The 20,930-nt window shown below is 33.2% G+C and overlaps 3 protein-coding genes and 2 pseudogenes across 4 annotated transcripts; 4 read left to right on the forward strand and 1 right to left on the reverse strand.

Annotated features, from left to right (window-relative positions):
* Positions 1 to 6,863: 6,863 nt before the first annotated feature.
* LOC107370770 (serine/threonine-protein phosphatase 6 regulatory subunit 2-like) lies at positions 6,864 to 8,384 on the forward strand (annotated as a pseudogene). Its single transcript, XR_016198827.1, has 3 exons — positions 6,864 to 7,051; positions 7,121 to 7,569; positions 7,610 to 8,384. The product of XR_016198827.1 is annotated as a serine/threonine-protein phosphatase 6 regulatory subunit 2-like (transcript).
* Positions 8,385 to 10,116: 1,732 nt separating this feature from the next.
* Positions 10,117 to 11,673, reverse strand: LOC149094109 (ras-related protein rab-39-like; the record flags this gene model as incomplete). The annotated part of the gene is given in 3 exon segments (XM_089267419.1): positions 10,117 to 10,265; positions 10,268 to 10,356; positions 11,486 to 11,673. Coding segments are annotated over 3 exon segments (426 nt in total), but the record flags the coding sequence as incomplete, so codon positions are not given.
* Positions 11,674 to 11,725: 52 nt separating this feature from the next.
* Positions 11,726 to 12,559, forward strand: LOC107370768 (alpha- and gamma-adaptin-binding protein p34-like; annotated as a pseudogene).
* A 722-nt stretch (positions 12,560 to 13,281) lies between these two features.
* Positions 13,282 to 15,563, forward strand: LOC107370767 (protein BCCIP homolog). The gene is made up of 2 exons (XM_089267229.1): positions 13,282 to 13,486; positions 13,560 to 15,563. The coding sequence occupies exons 1-2, from the start codon at positions 13,361 to 13,363 to the stop codon at positions 14,415 to 14,417; spliced, it is 984 nt and encodes a 327-aa protein (XP_089123355.1). The 5' UTR covers positions 13,282 to 13,360; the 3' UTR covers positions 14,418 to 15,563.
* LOC149094110 (RNA polymerase-associated protein LEO1-like) lies at positions 14,761 to 15,563 on the forward strand. The gene is made up of 2 exons (XM_089267230.1): positions 14,761 to 14,891; positions 15,006 to 15,563. The coding sequence occupies exons 1-2, from the start codon at positions 14,761 to 14,763 to the stop codon at positions 15,247 to 15,249; spliced, it is 375 nt and encodes a 124-aa protein (XP_089123356.1). The 3' UTR covers positions 15,250 to 15,563.
* Positions 15,564 to 20,930: the final 5,367 nt, after the last annotated feature.

The following is a 20,930-nucleotide window of genomic DNA, read 5'->3' on the forward strand; positions in this document are numbered from 1 at the left end:
TGTAAAAAGGTTACAATAATCATGCATGAAATATAATCAAAAGATTACAAAGGATTAAGAAAGTTGGTGTTTATTTTTTAGGATTGCAAACATCATCCCATTGCTTATGAAGTCATTAGGGCCTGTTTTCAATGATTCATCTAAGCAGGTTACCCTTGCTCAAGGGTACTTTTTGGGTTCTGGTAAAGATACTAGTATTTTGCTTTCTGGATATTTAAATCCATCTTTTCTTAACCGTTTCCTACAGTCCAGCTCTACTCTGCTATGGTAATTTCCTGACGTTTTTGCTGATACTCTAACACCAAAGACATGATTTTTACATGATTTCAAAACCTTGAATGTGGCTTCGCAATACAAACATTGAAAAACAATTACATTATCTTTAATTTTTTCAACGCTGTCTTCATTTCTTGTATAAATTCGATGGCGTTTTTCATCAGGTTTGCTTTTGATATCTTTTTAAAGCGGTTTAAATTCTTTAAGTCAGTGAAGGTTGATAGAGGTGCCCAGTATGCGTGATATCTAAACCGCACCAGAGTGTCTCCCTCTTTGTCCACATGGATTCCTTTTATTTTTTCAATTGTCCATGCCGAGCAAACTGGTAAGATATAATATTTGCTAATATCGGAGTGTGGGTAGATCTGGATCGGGCTGGAAGAATAAAAAAACAAAATTTATTAAGTATCTATGGTTATAATAACTATTATAATGGTAAACAAAGTGATAACTTACTCCTGCGAGTATCATCAATTTCACTTGAACTGCTATCTCCATCACTATCATCACTATCATCACCTTCAATATTAACATTGTTTCCATTGGAATCAGCATTGTGAGGATTAGTGTCTTGGTTGGTTGGATTGTCACCATTACCTACATTGTCTCCATTGGAATCATCATTGTCGTCATTTGTATCTTCGTTGTTTTCATTACTTTTAATGTTGTTATCAATATTTGGTGTCTCGTCAATTATCAACCTCGGTTATCTTGATTGAGACCTATTCCTTGTTATTGGAGGTTCCGAGTGGTTGTTAACTGAAAAAAAGAGGAAAGATTCATTAGTTTAGGTAGGAAACACAACGGCTGAAACTTACTTGAAACCATTAAAATAGCTAGAACATAGATCCAATTAAACATGTTAAAATTATCAAGGTTTAATCCCCAAATAAAGTATGAATTAACTTAATAGATGACTGAAGACAAAGAAAAATTTAGTGAAGAAAAGTGTAGTGAAAACGTGACCTAAAGTTGCTTAGAAACAGAAAAAATAGCCGCGAGTTGACCTGCATAAGCGGGCAATTCAAGTGTGAGAAGCCGTTTTAAAATCATTCAAACGTAAACTCAGTTTAGTTTGAAACTAATCATGCATGAGGGGGGTGGTTAATTCTGTTTCCAGTCTGGGCCTCAGAAGCGTATGAAACGGTACTACTAATGAGTAAAAATTTCTGATAACCAGTATTACCAGTTACATACAATGTAAAATATTATAACAATTTTTTACTTAACTTTTAATTAATTGAGATTCCTAATCCTCGGTCAGAACCAATTTATCCCCGCGCGGGTGCCATTTTAAAAGCGTAGTACAGTTAAGCTTTCAAAGTTTCTTTATTCTTATTTATTGGTACAACTTTAACTAATCAAATGTGAAATAATGACAGATTTCAGAGTTGGAAATGAGGTTAAGAGTTGGTGAAGAGATTCAGGGGTTACAGAAGAGATTCAGAATTGGTGAAGATAAAAGTCACAGAAGAGATTCAGAGTTAGTTATTAGGTGCAAATTAGTGTTACCGACAGTCACCAGTCACTTGTTGTTCATTTCATGCAGCACATTTTAAGTTGTAATTAAATCACTTCACTTGAATAGTCTTTTAAAAGCACTGATTTATTGGTACTTTTAATCACGGAGAAATGTATATAACTAGTAGAAATTGTAAGATTTTAAAGTTGGTTTCAATGTGGTAACAATAGTTTATAACATACACAATAGTAACTGATAAATTCACAGTAAATTTCAACTTCATTAAGGTATAAAGTCAATTTTTGTCCCGGTTAAACAGAGCTTCCGCAGGGGTCTTCATGACGATCAGAACAGCGAAAAATCAGCCATTTTATGCGGAGTGAAGGAGCAAATCGTCTCCCTCACAAAATGGCCGACCCAGTCAAAATCAACCAATTGTGGCCTTTCCCTACCTCCAGTAGGTAGGGAAAGGTAGAAGCACAAGAAAAACCAGTTTCACCACACTGATAAATTGAAATCGAGATTCTTTAGAGATTTATTTGAATACAAATTGAAAACAAAAACTAAAAACTTTTCTTGAGCTAATTACACTAATTTTGAAATGATATATTTTACTTAACTACTAGGGTCAAACGACCAACTAAAGAATCGAGAGAAAATGAAAAAGAGAAGAAAAAGTTTGTTTATTTACCAAACCAACAAACAGCAATCAAAAACATTAACTTATAATGGTCTTGAATGTTTAACTAGACTACACTAAGAAAAGATAATTCCTGCCTGATTTCACCCTACACATATACACCATGATGAATAAAATTTTACTTAATTTTTGAGGTGATTTTGGTAACTTGGTGTGTTGATATTGTTTAGTTATTTTAAGTGCTAGATTCCGTTGGATTTAACTCACTGATTTCACGAATATTTTAACTAATGCTAACTAACAAAATTAGTTGATTAAGAGCAACAATATTGAACTAAGTTGATGTTGGTGGTGGTAGTGGTGGTGATAAACTTTGCCCGATTAGGTCAATTCTTGATTGTCCACCCCTTTGAACATCTCTATTTCCTTATTAATTTGACCTGATTTTGATCTAATTTGATTTGGGTGCGGGTGACAAAAGTCATGAGTCATTGTTGCAGTTGACAATAATAGGTATCAAAAGGTAAAAAAATCTAATCTGACTGTCAATCAAAAGTAATTGAAAATTTAATTAAAAAAATTAACCCAATTAATTAGTCTGAGCGAAGCAAAGACTTATAATTTCCCTCCCTACTCTACCAAAATTTCACCTTTTTTAAACATTATCACAGCAACCGTTCAAATCACTACATTCAAACTTACGATAGCTCATCACACAAATCTGAAGAATTTCTGAAAGGATTTTTTTCGTAAAAAAAAATGCCCAGCAGGTTTTATAGGCTAAAAAGGGTTTTTTACGAAAATCATCAAGGAGTGCGTAGATTCGCGTTGACGACTTGCGTACTGGCACTGTGTGAACAACACATGGTCTTCTTCACCATCGATACTAAATTTCCGGTTTTGAAACATCCGTTTCCGAAAAAACTACATAAAAGTCGTTTTTTCTGGAAGTCTGTAACACTTCATTCTACATTTTTGTTCAAGTCTTTTTCTTATAAAGCTCTTAATTTTACTATGAAAACTTGAAATTAAAATCGGTTTAGCTGATCAAGTTTATGGTAGAACAAGTAAAACCTATTTTTCGGAAATTTTCAAAACTTTTTTGTTACAACTTTAAACCATTGCTTACATTGTAAACAGTGATAATAAAGGTATTCCATCAATCGAAATTTTCTATGTTATATTGCCATTTAGCATGCGGACTAATCAAATTTTTCAAACCCTCAGAATTCAGTCTCCTTATTCCTCTGCACGCTCGCTCAGACTACGCCGCTTCACGGCTGACCTAGTTTATAATAAGATGATCAACCAGTATCGATCTGTTTTCAATAAATTTTCTTATCATGTGTATGTCCTATCCTGTGTATTTATACTACTACTATCATCATGAAAAATACAAAACCATTGTATTTAACCTGTTCCTTTCATTAACTTCAGGCTTGGTTGCTGCATGATAAGTTCTCAATCCTTCTGCCTTTAGAATTCCGTTCACTGTTTGAAATTTCAAATCCAACTCAAGCTCTTTCTTAATTCTAGCTCCTGACTCAAATGGATCCTCGATACTTTTCAGGAAAATCAATGTTTTCATGTTTCAGCCAATGGAGATTCAGGACCACAATTTGAATAATTATCATTGACATTTCCTGTCAGTTCATATCGTCTTCTCCATCTCTCAACTGCACCTCTTGAGACACCAATTTCAACACTGATTTGACGGTCACTGTAATTATGATTAACTAATGTAATAATTCTTAGTTTAAGTTGATAACTGATCGCACGACTCATTTGCAAACACTGAAATTTCAAGAAAAAGACTTTAATTTAACCATTTGTGAGCAAAACCACATGGAACCTAACTGGATACAAAAGTTTGTATAAAGTCGCAACATGATTTTTTTGCGCAAAGATTGTTTCCAAACTAAAAGGATTCTGTAAAAAATTTTTATATATTAAATCCTAATAACCTAAAAGCCATGATTGCACTCCATTCACGAAAAATAGTCAGAGCTTTTTCGGAATTGAGGAATTTCAATGATGTTAATCTAACACCTTTTCCGTTGAAGACGAAGGTGACGATGCCAGTAAGAATGCTAAAGAAAATATTTTCGCTTGGACTTCTGATTACTTGTTTGAATCAGCTCCTAAAAGATGGTTATTTTAGGCGTTCTGAGTTTTTTCACCCTCTCAAAGATCTCAAAATCAAAATTCTCAAAGATCTCAAGATAATTTTCAATTAAAATCATCGGAAAACTCAAAATCAAAGTTTTGATAATTTTTCTCAGTCATTAGCGTTTTCTAGGTCTTATGGATCATCCCATGGTTCAATCGGTGGATTTAGTGAATCACAAAACTTACCTGCCTCTCAAATAGTCATGAAGGCTCTTGTTGCAAGAAACATTTGAAATAGCAAATAATTGAGGATTGTATCATTTAAATTTCGTGCTTTATATTCTTCGACTCACAATAGATATCTGAAACCACCTTTTTCACATAACATGCTATGTGCCTTAGCTATCTGTAGTGTTCCTACTCGTCAACAAGAAGTCTCTGAAGTTTATAGATTTTTAATGTAAGCGTTTATTTGTGGTTCACTATTTTTCAGTTTAAAAATTCTGATTAATTTTTCCCAGCAGGGCTTGTTTTCCTTACTTCAAAATTGCTGGTCAACATTGAAAAAATTCCTTAAGACACAGTCTGGCTACCTGTGATTGGTTCGCTAAATCAGATAGCCCACGAACTGCCAAGAAAGGGTATAAATATACCATAAGATCGAGTAAAAAGAATTGCTTAAAGTGCGAAATCAAGAAACAATGCGTTTTTGATTTGAAAAGCTTCATTATCGATTATCAGGCCCAAGTAAGTTTGATTTAAACAACATTCATCCTAAATTTAAAATTAAATTGTTTCTCTTCTCTATTACAGCCGTTTATGAATTTCTAATCAACATGCGTTTGATTTCATTGAGTCACGAAAACTTGCCGAGCTTCGACAAAAGAATAGGGAATTCTATACTTCATTTCCCGATGGAATCAAAATTGAAAATCCTGAAGAATAATGGCACTGAAGCTTCATGAGTTTATGTTCAATCATTCCCGTTTCAATTTTTAATATCCTTAAAAATTCTAATATTTTTCCATTAACAATTTTCTCGGTAGATACTAAAAAGCTATCTATCTATATTTTCTGACCTTTTTTGGATAATTACCGAATTTCCCGACAGTGCATTTATTTCTGATAGCTTATGATTTTTTATGTGTGATAGCTTGTTTTTTTTATTAACCTTCACGACCCAGACTCTAATTGAATTATTGCTGTCAATTGGAAGAGAGATCATATTTGATCATTCACAGATTTATGATTTTACGTTCCGAACTTAAATTTTTATGCACATATATACTTATTCTCATTATATCTACCTGTTATATTGTAATCGAAACAAAATTAAATTTCATCTGTTTTGGTTTATAATTTGATTTAGTTTCATTTTTTTATTTTCCAAATAATTTTTACTAATTTTATATAATCTCCTGAAAACAAAATAGCATAAAAAAGGTTCAGGTGACAATGAAAATACTAAAAAATCATTATAAACAAGGAGTTTTAATGAAACCATTCTAAATCATTTACAATGACTTTTTAATTGAATATATAATTAGGCATAATAGTTGAGATTTGTCTTCTTTTTAGCTTGTACTTCCAAAATAGCGTCCATAAAATCTTTATGGATTACTATGGATGCATTACGACGTAAAGCAATCATACCAGCCTCAACGCAAACTGCTTTACACTGGGCACCATTAAAATCGTCCGTACAGCGGGCTATTAATTCTTCAAAATTAACTTCATGATGAACATTCATTCGCCTGGAATGAATTTGCATTATGCAAGATCGAGTCTCCTCATTGGGATGAGGGAATTCGATTTTTCTATCCAAACACCGGATCGAAGTAAGGCTGGATCAAGAATGTCTACTCTGTTTGTAGCAGCTATAACCTTTATATCAGATTGAGAACTAAATCCGTCAAGCTGGTTAAGTAATTGCTAGTGTCAGCATAACATTAGAGACTATTCTGGATCAAGAAGATATACTACACGAATGTAAATTGGGGAATAAATTGCTTATTGATTAGTAAGTTGAAATATTTTAGATATGCATGATAATATGTTATATAATTGACTTTTATCCATCCCATCTATTGTCATGAACAATGCGATAGAAAAATGTCTTTTCTCTGTTATCTAATAATTATTCTCGTTTATTTTTTCAGTCTCTGTCAACCCGATATTTTAATGAAACTGGTCACATTGGTTACATCTGATCCACCTGATGATGCTGATGAAATAGATATAAATATGCTAACATGGCCTGTGAGATGTTATCCTCCGAAGAAAGTCAAATTTGTAAAAAATTTGCTAACCATCCTGATTTAGTGTCTTTGTATGAAAAGCTGAAATCTGCAGAACCGTTGAACCAACTTTTGGCTAGTCTTATTTGCAAAGTGATATTTAGTTTACCGCAAAATGTGTCTAAAGTTTCTGATGACATTCACTCGAGGCGAGGTGATTTTGTTTCATCTTTAGTTGCCCACGTTGGCACTTCAGCAGTTATGGATCTTCTCTTTAAATCTCTTTCATGCTCTGATTCGCCCGAAATATCATCAGCTTACCTTAAAGTAAGTTTATTTTCCCGCAGATTTCGCATCTTAAATCTCACACCTTGATTTTATTTTTATTTATGACAGTTCTATCACAAACAAGGATTGGTGGAAAAACTGATTGCGCTGTTTAAGGCAGATGTTGATCCAGCTGCTCAATCGAATGCAGCCCAGCTACTTTGCGATATAATTCGATTCAGTCGAGAACATCAAACTTGCAATCAAGAAAATGCTGGACCAAACCCTCTATTGGATGATATAGAATCGACTGACACAATAACCAACTTGTTAACTAATATGTTTGAAACGAGAATTGAGTCATGCCTGGTTAATGGTATTCAAGTTATCCAAGCTCTTCTGGAATATCTGCCGCCAAAACAACCTCCTGTTGATGAAGAAACTGGCGCAGAAAGTAAAATTGAAATCGGTGATATTGGCACAATGGAAAAATAATTTCATATCCCATGTTTTCTGTCAACGAAACAGCATTACCAGATTTGATGACACCGCTCGATGTTGACCGATTGACGAAAAGCGTGTGTCAGGTACATGCTGAAATCGTGCCTCGCCTCGAAGATTTTCATTTCCTGCTCACCAACCCGCCAGAAAAGAGCCCAGTCCGAACTACAATTGGTTTAATTAAGAAACCGTTCGGCGCCACCAGAGTTGAGGTGGTTCATCTCATCCGAGCTTTATTAAGTAGCAATAATCCGACAATTAACCGCAAATTAACTACTCTAAAAACATTGCCTGTTTTGATGAATCTTTTCTTCGCTTATCCATACAACAATTTTCTACACACTCAAGTTGAGCAAAGTATTAATTGCATTCTAGACAATCCAAAATCTACCTCACCTGTAACAAGTCCCACCGAAATAGAAGAGAAAGGAATGGTCAAGACGGAGAAACTAATCCTGCAAAAGAAATCGAAAATGTGAACTAGGGTGAACTAGAGATGAACTACTGGCTGAATACAACTTAATCCAAAAAATACTCGATACTTACACACACTTCAAAGAAAACCAATCACCTGTTAAACCGGCCTACACGGGACACATAATCAAAATTGCTAATCACATCCTATCGACTAAGGACATAGCAGTGGTTGAAACTTGCTTTAACTCTTTGGATTCAGAAGTTAAAGAAAATTGGAACAAGTGGGTCGAAGAAACACTGAATTTAATCAACATGAAGATGCAATTTCCCCTAGTCAAAGAATCCATTGAAAATGAATAAAACTTTAAAAAAACATTGATTTTTGTTGAAACAATTGAAAGTTGACAGATTAACATAATCAACAGATCTTAATAGTTGAAGCATGGATCAAACAAAAAAGGTTTGGTAATAATGTCAGGATGGAATGAAGGTCCAAAAACAAAATAAACTAAATGATTGTGTTATATCCACCATGAGATGTTAAAAGAGATGTTATAAACGAGTTTTGTTGACGAATGGATCGAGTTGAGATCAGGCCGGTTTGATGTATTAGTTGAAGCCAACAACGGTGTCTAACAAACCCAACAAGGTGAAGTAAGAAACATATTCCTTTGGAAGGGAAAATGATAATCTATGAAAAAATATGCATAAATGTCATTTCAAGAGCACAGTTGGATACAATTAATACAATAGCAATAAATGATTAACCAAATGATCACTGGAAACAATTAACGGTTCAAAAAATGGAAGACTCGGAAAGTGAAAAGAGAAACAAAAGTCAAGCAAAAGTGATTTCACTATTGGTAATGGATAGCAACTACAATGGACTCGAGGAGAGAAAAATTTGCTTCATGAAAGTTTCTACGGATGAATGAATAGTCTCTTCAACTCTGTTTATCTATCTTATTCACATAGTTTTGATTCCATCCCATTCTGGATTCAAAGTAAACTCTCCTCTCCTTAATTTTGCATAAAGGACTATTTATAAAAACTCTGACTTTTGAGTTGTGAGTAGGGACTTTAGGGGTTTTTAGGGGCATAAAAACTGAGTCCATTACTGCTATTAAAAAATTTCTCTGATCGACAGTTTTCGAGAAAATCGAGGTCAAAGTCGAAACTTTGATCGCCTTTTGTACAGTTATGGAATCAGATTTTCAGATGAAACTCATTTTTCTAATGTAACTTTCAATGCTGAATCAGAATATGCACTTATTTAGAAAAATAAAGTTCTCTGTTTCTGTACAACAGATCATCATCACATCAGCCACGATTTTCACTTAAATCGACCGCGATCTGTGTCCGTAATAGTGAGAGAGCTGAAACTTATTATTCAATGAAGGCTATTGTTTGTGCATATCATGAATTGAACACTTTTTCCAATTGATCAACAGTTCTCTCAATTTTGGTCATCGGCCTGCAAACTTTGATTCTCATTATTTCGATAATGATAGCACAATGACTATCATTATTTGCCCAATCTGTTATCACACAAATGTGTTAAAAAATATTCATTATTGTACGAATAAGCTCAGATTTTCGTATGCATCCAATCATATTTTGTTATAGTCCATACTAGAATCTATACAGGGCATTTCAGCTAATTTTCCTGCTGTAAAACGGCTATTACTCTGCACTAGAGTGACTTTGAGGCTAGATATTTTGTTTATAGAAATTTCAGCGGTACTCAATTGTCATATTTCAAGGTCAAGGTCATTCAAGGTCATTGCGTTATTTGACCTCTAACTGATATTTGGAGGTCATTTTCTGAGAGTACAAAAATTTTCAGATTGGTTGAGGTTTGCTACAAGTTGGTATCTTACACCGTTGGAAAGATAAATGAACTTTTCTTGAGAATCGATTTATCAACATAACAATGTGTAAACACTCATATCTTTTGACCAGCATAAGTTATGAATATGCAACAAGCATTAACCAATCTGAAAATTTTTGTACTCTCAGAAAATGACCTCCAAATATCAGTTAGAGGTCAAATAACGCAATGACCTTGAATGACCTTGACCTTGAAATATGACAATTGAGTACCGCTGAAATTTCTATAGACAAAATATCTAGCCTCAAAGTCACTCTAGTGCAGAGTAATAGCCGTTTTACAGCAGGAAAATTAGGTGAAAGGCCCTGTAGATTGGTCAAATAATGTACTTGATACTATGGAAATCAGCAAAGGCGTGTCCTTCTTCTTTTGAAATTTCCCTCTCATTTTCCAGATCAATCTTGCAGCCGACAATTCGATAGACTGCTTCGCTTGGTTCGATATGACGACGTACATCAAAAAGCAATCAATTAAATGGTCAAAAGAGGATCTCCGGGTTACATCGAAAAGCAGTAAGGCTCCGACTGAGTTACGATAGTAAGATTTGGTAATGGACCTTTAAAAAGAAATGAAAAATGAAAATGAAAAAGTGAGTAATAGTAAACTGGCAATAGAGCAAATCAAATTAAATCACTTTTCTTGTTTAAATTAGCACCAGAAAGACATAATGGGTTGGCCTCGACACAAAATTATACAAGCTAATGTGATATATTAGGTTGCCCGGCTCAAAGTGGGGGAACTTTAAATGTTAATATTTTACTGTTAATCAAAGCAAATAAAACAATTCTTTTGCTAATCATATAAGGAAGGATGCAGAATTTTTATGATACATGATTTATAATTTTCCGTTTTCTAATTCGAAATTTATTGGAAAAAAATCAAAAAAATGAAATTTCGTGCGGCTCAAAATTTTCTAAAAAAACCAAGGGTCCCCCCTGTGATTTGCTCGCGATAGAAACTTTTTTAATCGAACATTTCTCGAAAACTTGGTGATCAGGATAAAAATTGAGAAAAGTGATTTTTAATCAACCCAATTACTATAATTAGACGAAATGACTTTGAAAAATTTTTCATCGGTAACAACGCTATAAAGCCACAAAGTTCGAAATTTACAAAATTGCCATTTTTCGATTTTTATCTAATTACTTTCGAATTACCAATGTCTAAAGGGTTTAAGATGTGTCAAAAAAATTCTGAATCTTTACTTAAATAATTTTTAAAAAAATTGACTGAATTGATTCAGGTATAAATGAAATATTAAAAATAAAAGTTCCCCCACTTTGCGCCGGGCAACCTAATAGATAGGAGCTTCTTATAAGCTTCTATTATTAACATCTGACTACTTCAGTGAACAAGCATCGTCATATCATATCGTCAAAAACCCTTGTTGAAATGCTATCTGGACCTTTTATTATGGTGAATAAATCCACTGGTGGAATCAATCTGACATCTTTAGATTATTTATAATAGATGATTGATAAATATATGAATAAAAACACCTAAAAACGTTGATCAGATTTAATTTTCGGTTCATCCAAACTCATTTGATATATGAGAATGGTAATCAAGTTAACTGAAGGAGAGGCAATTCTGGTGAAATGAAAACAGTGTGAAAACAGTGTAACCTCAATAATATAGGTGGCATGGTTAAACTATCGTAAAAGAATAGATTTTGATTAAATAACCTGAATTTTTCTTGTCCTGTTGTGTCCCAAGCTTGTAGTCTAACTCTTAGGCCATTGTTAAGGTCAACAATAGTGGCAAAATAGTAAACACCAACAGTAGGTTCTCCTTCATCAGTAAAATTAGATTTTGTGAATACTTTGAGCAAAGTTGATTTACCGACATCTTTTACTTCAGAAATTGTTGGAACCTCCTATGAACCGTCTAATTAGGTTGAAAAAAATTTTGGTAACCATTCCTTTACATGCTAGCCCTGGCACATATCAACAAAATACTATGAGGCTGATGTCCATTTCATTGAGATTTTAGATTGTGATCTTATCAGTGCACAATTCGCCGATTCCATCCGAGCCATCATCATCCTTCTCGACAACAATGATGAATTATACTGTCAGAAATTTCATGCATGGAAACCCTTCATCGATGAATATGATCCTGATATAAGATTGCTAGTGGTTGAAAAGGCTATCAGTTCATTTTTGACAGAACAACTTGCATGAAATGGTGTATCAATAATGAATTTGAATTAATTGAATTGGATGCTGAAATCGATAGCGAGGATGAGTATGAGAATGATTTTGTTGATTCAGATGGAATCAAAAGGATAATGCAAGCTTTGAGTGCTCACACTTGGCCTATGATGGAAATGCATGAAACACCACAATATAAACCTTCACCTAAATTTGAAAATTTGTTGAAAAAGGAATTTAAGACTTAAAGCTTAGCTGCAACTGTTTCTTCAAGCAATCCTGATAATGAACAAGAATTAAGCTCAGACAATGACACTTCAACTAGGCAACGTGTTGATTCCATAATAGATGAAAATAAAGAAATATTTGAGAGCCTTAGTGAAAACCAAGATCTCGAATTTGAAGATCTTAAAAAGAAAGCTGAAAATTTATCCGGTGAAGAACGTCGCCTTTATGCCGAGAAAATCACTATAGCATTTTGGCGGTCCCTTGGTGGTTCAGCTGATGAAATAGCTGGTCTTGATGATTGATCTCGGTAATTGATTTTTTGTTATCCATGGAAGATGAAATTGTGAATAAAAATGGAGTAATTTATTGAAAAAATCAGATGGAGAGGTAAAAATGATTTAATAATGTTGATTTACTGACATCCCACATAATCAACAAAACAATATAGTCTTCCCTATTCAATTATTAATTCTGTTAACCTAAAATTCAAGTTAAACCAAGAAAGTTGGTTATAAGGTCACTGTGAGGTTAATTATCGAAAATTTTCCCACAATAATTATAAAAATACAGTTAATTCAACACAAGAAACCTTTGAGTTATCATGATAAGGTATGACGGGTAAAGTTTTGGACAATTGTTTATAAATCAAGGAAGACTAACGAAGTCATTTTAACTAAAGGAAGAAGAAATCAGATTTTGTCGATCTTGTCCATTTAATGTAACTACTTCGCAATTTTTTATCAAAATTAACCCATTTTCACTCAACAAAGTTTTCTTTTTTTTAACAGTTAATTGATGCCTAAAAGTATAATCTAACTGTCTCAGTTTATTCTTGAATTTGTCCAAAACTTTATCTGCTATACTTTGGCAGAAAAAAAATCTTTAGAAAGTTTTGTTTGCATAAATCCCGGTTTATGAATACATGATTAAATGAAACTCGATTTTTCATCATAATAATAATATCATCAGTGGCCCATTCTAATCTAGATTATATTTTTTATTGAATTTTTATTGAAAAACGAGTAGATTTTGAAAAGAACGCACAAAAGCAACCTGCTTGTAACTAGCATAATCTCAGATATGATATCAGATATCTTTTTGGTTTCACTTCAAGATTTTTGATTTGTAATTGTTTGTTTATTATTTTTTTCATATTTGATTATTACTCTGAAAATTCCAATGGGTTCAGACAAAAGAGAACACGATTTAGAACCAGAAAATCAATCTGCTTGTGACTCTACTGGCTCGACTAGTGACAGCGAAGAAGATTCAATCAACTCAGAGGATGAAATTAAGGCTAATAAAGTAAGTTCGTTATTGTGTGTTATACTTTTTTCACTGAATCTAAAGTGTTTTCATTTCTCGATTTGTCTTTAAGGAAATTAATGTCGATTTTGAAGCTTGTCCTATTTCGGAACAAGATCTAAACGGTATCAAAAGAATGTTGACACAATTGTTTCTTAAGGACAACATCAATTTGAATAAGTCAAGCGAGACTTTGTTAAATCAGAAAGAGATTGGAGCCATAATTAGACAGATCAATCAAGAGGAAGATGATGATAGTGATGAGGAAGATTCTGATGAAGACGATGTTCTCGGTTTAATTAGCTTTATTAACCTCTCCGACGGAAATCATGCAAATGCAGAATGGTATGGCCAACTTATGGAGTATTTCACCAAATATTTGACTGGAGAGAAAAGGTCCGAAATTGAAAAAATAATCAAAGGAGATGCAAAGAAAGCTTGGATAATCAACGAAAGTTTCGTTTATTTGGGTTGGAAATTAGCTGTTCCTTCATTTGAACAAATTTTTAAGGAACTCAAAGCCAGTAAAGTTGATTTTGAATACTACATGTTGATCTGTAAAATACTTTACCCTAAAAGACGGTATAAGGAAAAAAAGAAATCAAAGCAAGATAAGGAAGATGTAATATTTCTCAATCCAGAAGAAGAATTGCTTGATGAATGTGCGGATTATCGTTATGAGTTTCATGTTTCCAATCAATGCGATTCAGACACAATCGGTGGTGGTTGGGATGAGGGAGATCAAGAATATCTTCCTTGTCGGCGAGTATTCATTTTTTGTAATCAATCATGGGTTAAAGCTAATGAAAACCGAAAAAACATGCTGCTAATCCCACCTATAGCACTAATAGTGCCAAATGACTATAGTACAAACTTGTTGAATAAAATTAGGAATTTCCGTAAACTCATTTGCTTGCTTGGTTTTGTTTAAAATAAAAGTTCATTTAAAAAGATTTGAAAAATTCGCCATAGAGTACTATGCACTCAATCATAAAATGCATCCTTTAAAGATTCTGATCCCTAAGGTATCTTTTAATCACCGTTTAATCATGTGTTACTGTTTTCAAAATTATTTCTCAAGTTTTTCTTATAATTCTGTGATTATCATGGCTCCAAGCGAAAGGGATGAAGATGATCTCGATTCTGAAAGTCAATAAAATGATTCTTCAAGATCTTCTAGTAAAAGTGAAGCAGAATCGGCCAATTCGAATGACAGAGGAGACAATCGTGAAGAAATTGATGAAGACAAGGAAGATAGCGATGATGACGAAGAAATGGAAGAATCAAAAGTTGAAGTAAAAGGAGAAAGTGATTCAGATGAGGAAAGAGAAGCTGATGAAGTCATGGCTGATCTGGATGAGGATGATGATAGAGAAGGCAGAGAAGCTACTGGTGGAGACGAAAGGTAAGAAGAGCCGCCAGAAGAGATACCCATCACACGTATTGAAGTAGAAATTCCAAAGATTCCAACTGAACTCGGAAATGATATTCATTTTGTTGAATTACCCAATTTTTTAAGTGTTGATACTCATCCATATGATCCATCTTGGTATGAAGATGAAATCGATGAAGACCAAATTCTCGATGAAGAAGGAAAACATCGATTAAAATTGAAAGTTGAATCAACAATAAGATGTAGAACCGTAGTTGATGAAAATGGAGTGTCTCTAAAAGAAAGTAATGCCAGAATAGTTAAATGGTCAGATGGTAGCAGTCTCTACACCTTGGATCTGAAATTTCTGATATTCATAAACAAAGCTTAATGGTGATGATGATGGCGGTTTATCTTTATCAGCAATTAAAAAACGTTACAAGAAAGGAGGTGCTGGTTATAATATCTATTCAGATAGTGACGATGATAGTGACCTGGATAAGAAAAAATCATCTAGTGAACGAAAACGAACTGCGAAGGTTGTCGAAAGTGATGATGAAGATGACGATAAATAGCCTGTCTGGCGATGACCCTTTAAAAAATAAACCTGAGTGTTTACAATTCAACTAAATATTAGTGTGTAATTAAATTTTTTATGTAATAAGTTGAAAACAAAAACATTAAATTCAATTTTTATTATGATCACATATTTTCCTCATTTTTATTTGTTGAATCGGAGTACTGCATTTTTTAGTTAAAATTTACATCATTGGCCATAAAAATGAATATTATTTTAACCAAAAAAGTCACAAATAAAACTAGTTTTCATAGAAAATATACTTGACGCCCTAATATTTCAAAGTAAAGGTATTGAGAGTCACCTAGGTTACATTCATATGACAATCCTATTAGGACCATAACTCGAAATCACGACTTCTTGTAAACTAGTTGGAGGACAAACAGTTGAGGACAGAGATACGATTAGAAATAGAATGCAACTTAATTTGAACATTAAAAATTTTACAGAGCTGAAGTGTAGTGCAAAGATCTTAGTTTATCCGGGTTCAAGGTTGCGCATACATAGCAACTATTTGCGTTATCGTGGTTGATCCAGCAAGCCTGAATGAATGGAACCAAAAACAAGAACATTAAAAATGATTTGCAAGAAAAATTGTGCATCAGTAATTTGTGTAATTTTGTAAAACAAGTCGACAAAAGTTTTAAACAAAAACATTCGAATTCATTTATCAAATATTCGCACATTTTTACTGATCTTATTGGGTCATAAAAATAAATAATGTATTAACCGACAAAAGTCTCAGTCAAAACATTTTTCATATCGAAACTCAAAATATACTTGACACACTAATAATGCAAAGTAAAGGTATTGAGAGTCACCTAGTTTAGATACAAAGGACTAAACTTAAAATGAAGGTGAAGCTTGATCTAGTTAGTGAAACTGGATGTAACCAGCGTTATTGTCATTACTTGGGTAATCGACCTATTACAAAGAAAATTTTAGAGCTGATAAATTCAGATTACTTTCAAAAAGTTGCTGATTGATGAAGTACAAACAGTGGAAGACAGGAATAGAATGCTACTTAATTTGAATATTGATAATTTTTTAGGGCTAAAGTGCACTGCAAGACTCTTATCTAATCCATTACGAATGAATTACAACTATTTGCGTTATCGTGGTTGATTCAACCTCAACCTTATTTTATTTCATATGAAGGAAATTGAATTAGATAAAATTTTGAATAGAAACATGACTTTTTATTAACTTTTTGCATTAAAAGATGAAAGTTGTGATTCAAGAAAATGTGAAATCAGATAGTACAACTAGACCTGGACTAATAGATTATAAAGCTATTTTAAGTGAGGATTTAATCAAAGACGGAGAAGATATTGATGATGATTCAGATGACGATGGTGAAGGGGAAGATGATGATTTAGACAATGAAGATGGTGATGAAGATGACCAAATTGCTGCAAACTTCGAGTCCTCATCTACTGATTTTGAGATATCTGATCGAGTTTCTTCTTTCCTTTGATCAGCTTTTCGATCATTGTTTATCACCTGATATTGAAGGAGATGGTCCATTTTTAACAATTGCTTCATCATCTCTCTTTGGCAAACCTCATGGTCATTTCATTATAGCTCATCTTTGTCATTTGAAAGATCCTTGGATGGAATCAGCTTTGCTCCGTCGGGCTCATTAATCCTTTCATATGATGGACATTCGTTCAAAAAACGGCTTTTCAAGCTTTTTAAAAAAGGACTTCGGTTTTGAATATTTCGAGCAATTATTACAAAATAAAACTCCAGCATCTCATTGACAGCAGCAAGTTGACCTTCTGACCTTTTATTTCGTAATAATCGCTGAAATATTCGAATTCGAAGTCCTTTTCTAAAAAGTCTCTTTTTAAAAGCTCGAAAACCCATTTTTTCAATCAGCTGTCCATAAAATTTACCCCCTCCTCTTTAATTTGGTGCCGTTTATTTGAAACTTTATTAATTTAAGTTGATTACAAAAGATTGAAGATTCAATTTAGATTGGCTTATTTGCAGCCAATAAATGTGAAAATATTACTTTTTTATTTTCTTTTTCATTTGTCACCTGTTTACCAATCGCGGCAAAATGAATCACAAGAATCAACGAGGCAAATGAAAAATGAACAACAATTTATACAGAAGTTGTTATTACTTCCAAACCAAGTAATTTAGACAAATCTGTTTCAAATACGAGATCCTCTGAAGTAATATCAAAAGTTTCACTTTTACAAAATAGTAACACTTTTTATCCATTAATAACATCAATACTCATCAAAGTGTCATCAATACAATCAGTTATAATGATAAGAAAATTTTCAACCACTATCAACAGGACGCAGCCTTGTTAGTCAAAATGATGGTGCTAGTGATCTTCAAATAATACGCAATGGACTGGAAGAGAAAATTCTTATTGATGATTCGGATGACCCACTCAGTAATTGGATTTCACTGATTGAATTTATTGATCAATCTTATGCCGATGGTCTGATCAAAGCTGGTCGGATTGATGAAACCAACAAAGATTGTGTAAAACGTTTTATCGACAATATTCAATATTGGGATGATACTCGATTCCTAGCTGTAGTTCTAAAGTACATTCGTGGCTGTAATAACCCATTGGAAATTTATGATTCGTTATTCAGCAAGAAGATTTTTTAAAAATTGGCCAAATTTTACGTTGAATGGGCATGGGATCTGGAGCTTGCCGGTAATTCTAAAGAAGCTGATAACGTTCTGCATAAAAGGATGATGCTGGAAGCAGAACCATCTGAAGATTTAACAACCGCTCAAATTCAACTTAAAGTACGTCTTGTCAAAAAAATTGCTGCTAAGGACTTGGATGACTCTGAAGCCAGTGCTGATCAAACTCAACAAAGAAAAGCATTAGTTGGTTTACGTCCAACGGTTAAAAAAGGCATAACTAAAGCACTTGTCGATCGGGTTTCTTCTTTTAAATCCGATTTCCAAAGTCTAAAAGCCTCTGTTAAAGCGGCGAAGACGAGACTAAATATTGATATATTACATAATACATGTTGATAATAACAGTTGTACTGAGCCTATTCCTAGCTGCTCGGACAAATCATTTGTTGTTCCACACGACAAAGAAAATCTTTTGAGACTTTGTCATCTATGTAGAAGAAGATGAAAATTCTGAGGTACCAGCAGATGTGTTAAAAATGCGAAAAAACAAGTCGATGCTCCATTTCTGCTTACCCTTGAAAGCTTGGAGCCAAATCAAAAGTTTTATTGTGACTTAAATTCAATCTACATTGGTGCGTCCGAATATTCATTCGAGGAAATCAGATATCATAAGTGGCTGAAAAGCATCAAAATGCCATTTACATTTTAATAATGTTTTATGTTGCCTTTATTTCAATCTAAATTTCCGGATCACAAGCATCATAATAATTATTATTAATTGAACTTATAACAGAATTGATAAAATTCAGATTCGCAAATTGATCAACTAATAACTTAACTATATTCAAAACTTTTGCATTGAATTTTTATTGAGTAGTTCAAGAAATAAAACCTTTAGTAATCATGATCATGAAAATTGTTGAAATGCAGTTGATTCTCTTTTTGATCACCTTGATTATCAGGAAGACGATAATTTAATTTCTGCTTTTTTTCCTTCAATATATTAGTAATGTGGCACAATAGTTATTTTGATAGATACACTTCAGAGCAAAACTTTTCGTACAGAAACTAATTCGATATTTCTTCTTCTTTTCATTACGATATTTGATTAATAATCTAACAAGCAAATTCGTATGCTTATAATTAGGCCAAAATGTAAATTTAATGAGTTTAAAGAATGTACTTTGAAAATTAATTGTAATTGTTGCATAAACAGGGAGATTCGATTTGAGCAAAATTTTTCGTACATCAAGTTAGATTTAGTTTTAACTGATAATTAAATTATTATTGGAACTTTTTTAGGTGTCAATTTGATCACCTTTTTTATCTAAAACTGCTAACAATCTTGAGCCCATAGAATTGAACAAACTAATGAAATAATGAGGCTTGAATGTTGATAGCCATTCTGCAGCGTTAAGAACAGATTCCCAGAGCTTATCATCATCATCAAAGCTTCCATGCTCATAAACTTTCGTTGAAAGCATCCACCACCAATTTTCAATCACATTTAGGTCAGGTGAACGTGCTGGCCACTTCATAACTTTAACATTAAGCTCATTAAGTTTTGCAAATGTAATTGCAGCATTATGAATACTTGCGTTATCTTGCAAAAAGTTATAGTTTTTATCAGGAAAAGTGCTGTTCATCCAAGGTACAACTTCATCTTCGAGCATCTTTGAGTAAGCTAAGGCATTCATGCGACCTCGAACTCTTATTAACTTATATTGACCGGTCGCAGTTATAGCACCCCATACCATTATGCCTCCTCCTTTCATTTGTCGTTTTTTACGATTTTTCATGGTCTTATTATGCTCAGGCAATAACCAGCTACGTTCATTATCATTTCCATCTTTGCAAAATCGCTTTTCATCAGTTGCAACTGTTAATGTCCAAGGATGACCATTTGCAATCCATTCTCTTGCAGATGCAACTCGACTCTCTTTATGTTTCTTGGTTAGAGGAAGTTTCTTGAGCACATCCGTATAATTGAATCCTTGAGCTTTTAATTCCCTTGCAATTGTCCATTTAGATATATCCAGGCTCAGGTCAGTCTTGATTTTCATGGCAGTTACCGTTAAACCTTCCTCCACTCTTTTCTTAGCTTGTCTATTTATCCTGGAAGCTAACTTTCTTGTCACTTTTTTTGGCCTTCCAGTTGTTGATTTATCTTTTAAATAATCATTCTTGACCATATATTGGATAGTTGACCTTTTGAGGTTAAAATTTTCAGCAATCCAGCCTAACGATTTGCCTTCGGCTCGCTTTTGTTTCACTAAATTAATTAACTCAATTGAATGCATTTTAACACGTTTTTTCAATTCACAATGTTAAATTGTTGTTTAGCAACAATTTAGCCCCATGAGAATTTAATTGTTTTCCCTTTAACCGCGTTAATCAAATGTGTACGAAAAGTTTTGCTCAAAAAATTTCATTCAGTATTTCCCTATTAACTTATTCCTTAATCAATCGAGCGAAAAAATAGGCTGAAAATGGTCAAAACAATAAGTCTGATCTATTTGCTTATTATAACCAAAAAAGAAATGAAATCGATTGTATATTTCCCTTTGAATTACCTAAAAATCTGCTGTACGAAAAATTATGCTCTGAAGTGTATCAACAAAAGAAAGTAGGTTTTAGTCAATCGATAAACTAATCAGCCATTAAATTGTTGCACATACAGTTTTTGCTTTCTAAGTTTTACCAGGTATATCTTCATTAACCTCGGTAACGCAAATAAAAACCAGGAATCGGATTATCATATGGTCCATAAGATTCGAAACGTTTAAGGGCTTCTAGGCGAGTAAGGTACTCAATATTCAGATTTAATTTAATTCTTGTTAAAGCTTCCTCTGTTTTTCATTCAACTCTTTTATCAC

This window comes from Tetranychus urticae, chromosome 2 (assembly GCF_039701765.1).
Source record: "Tetranychus urticae isolate SD_2017Ah chromosome 2, NJAU_TeUrti_SD_1.0, whole genome shotgun sequence".
Taxonomy (NCBI): Eukaryota; Metazoa; Arthropoda; class Arachnida; order Trombidiformes; family Tetranychidae; genus Tetranychus; species Tetranychus urticae.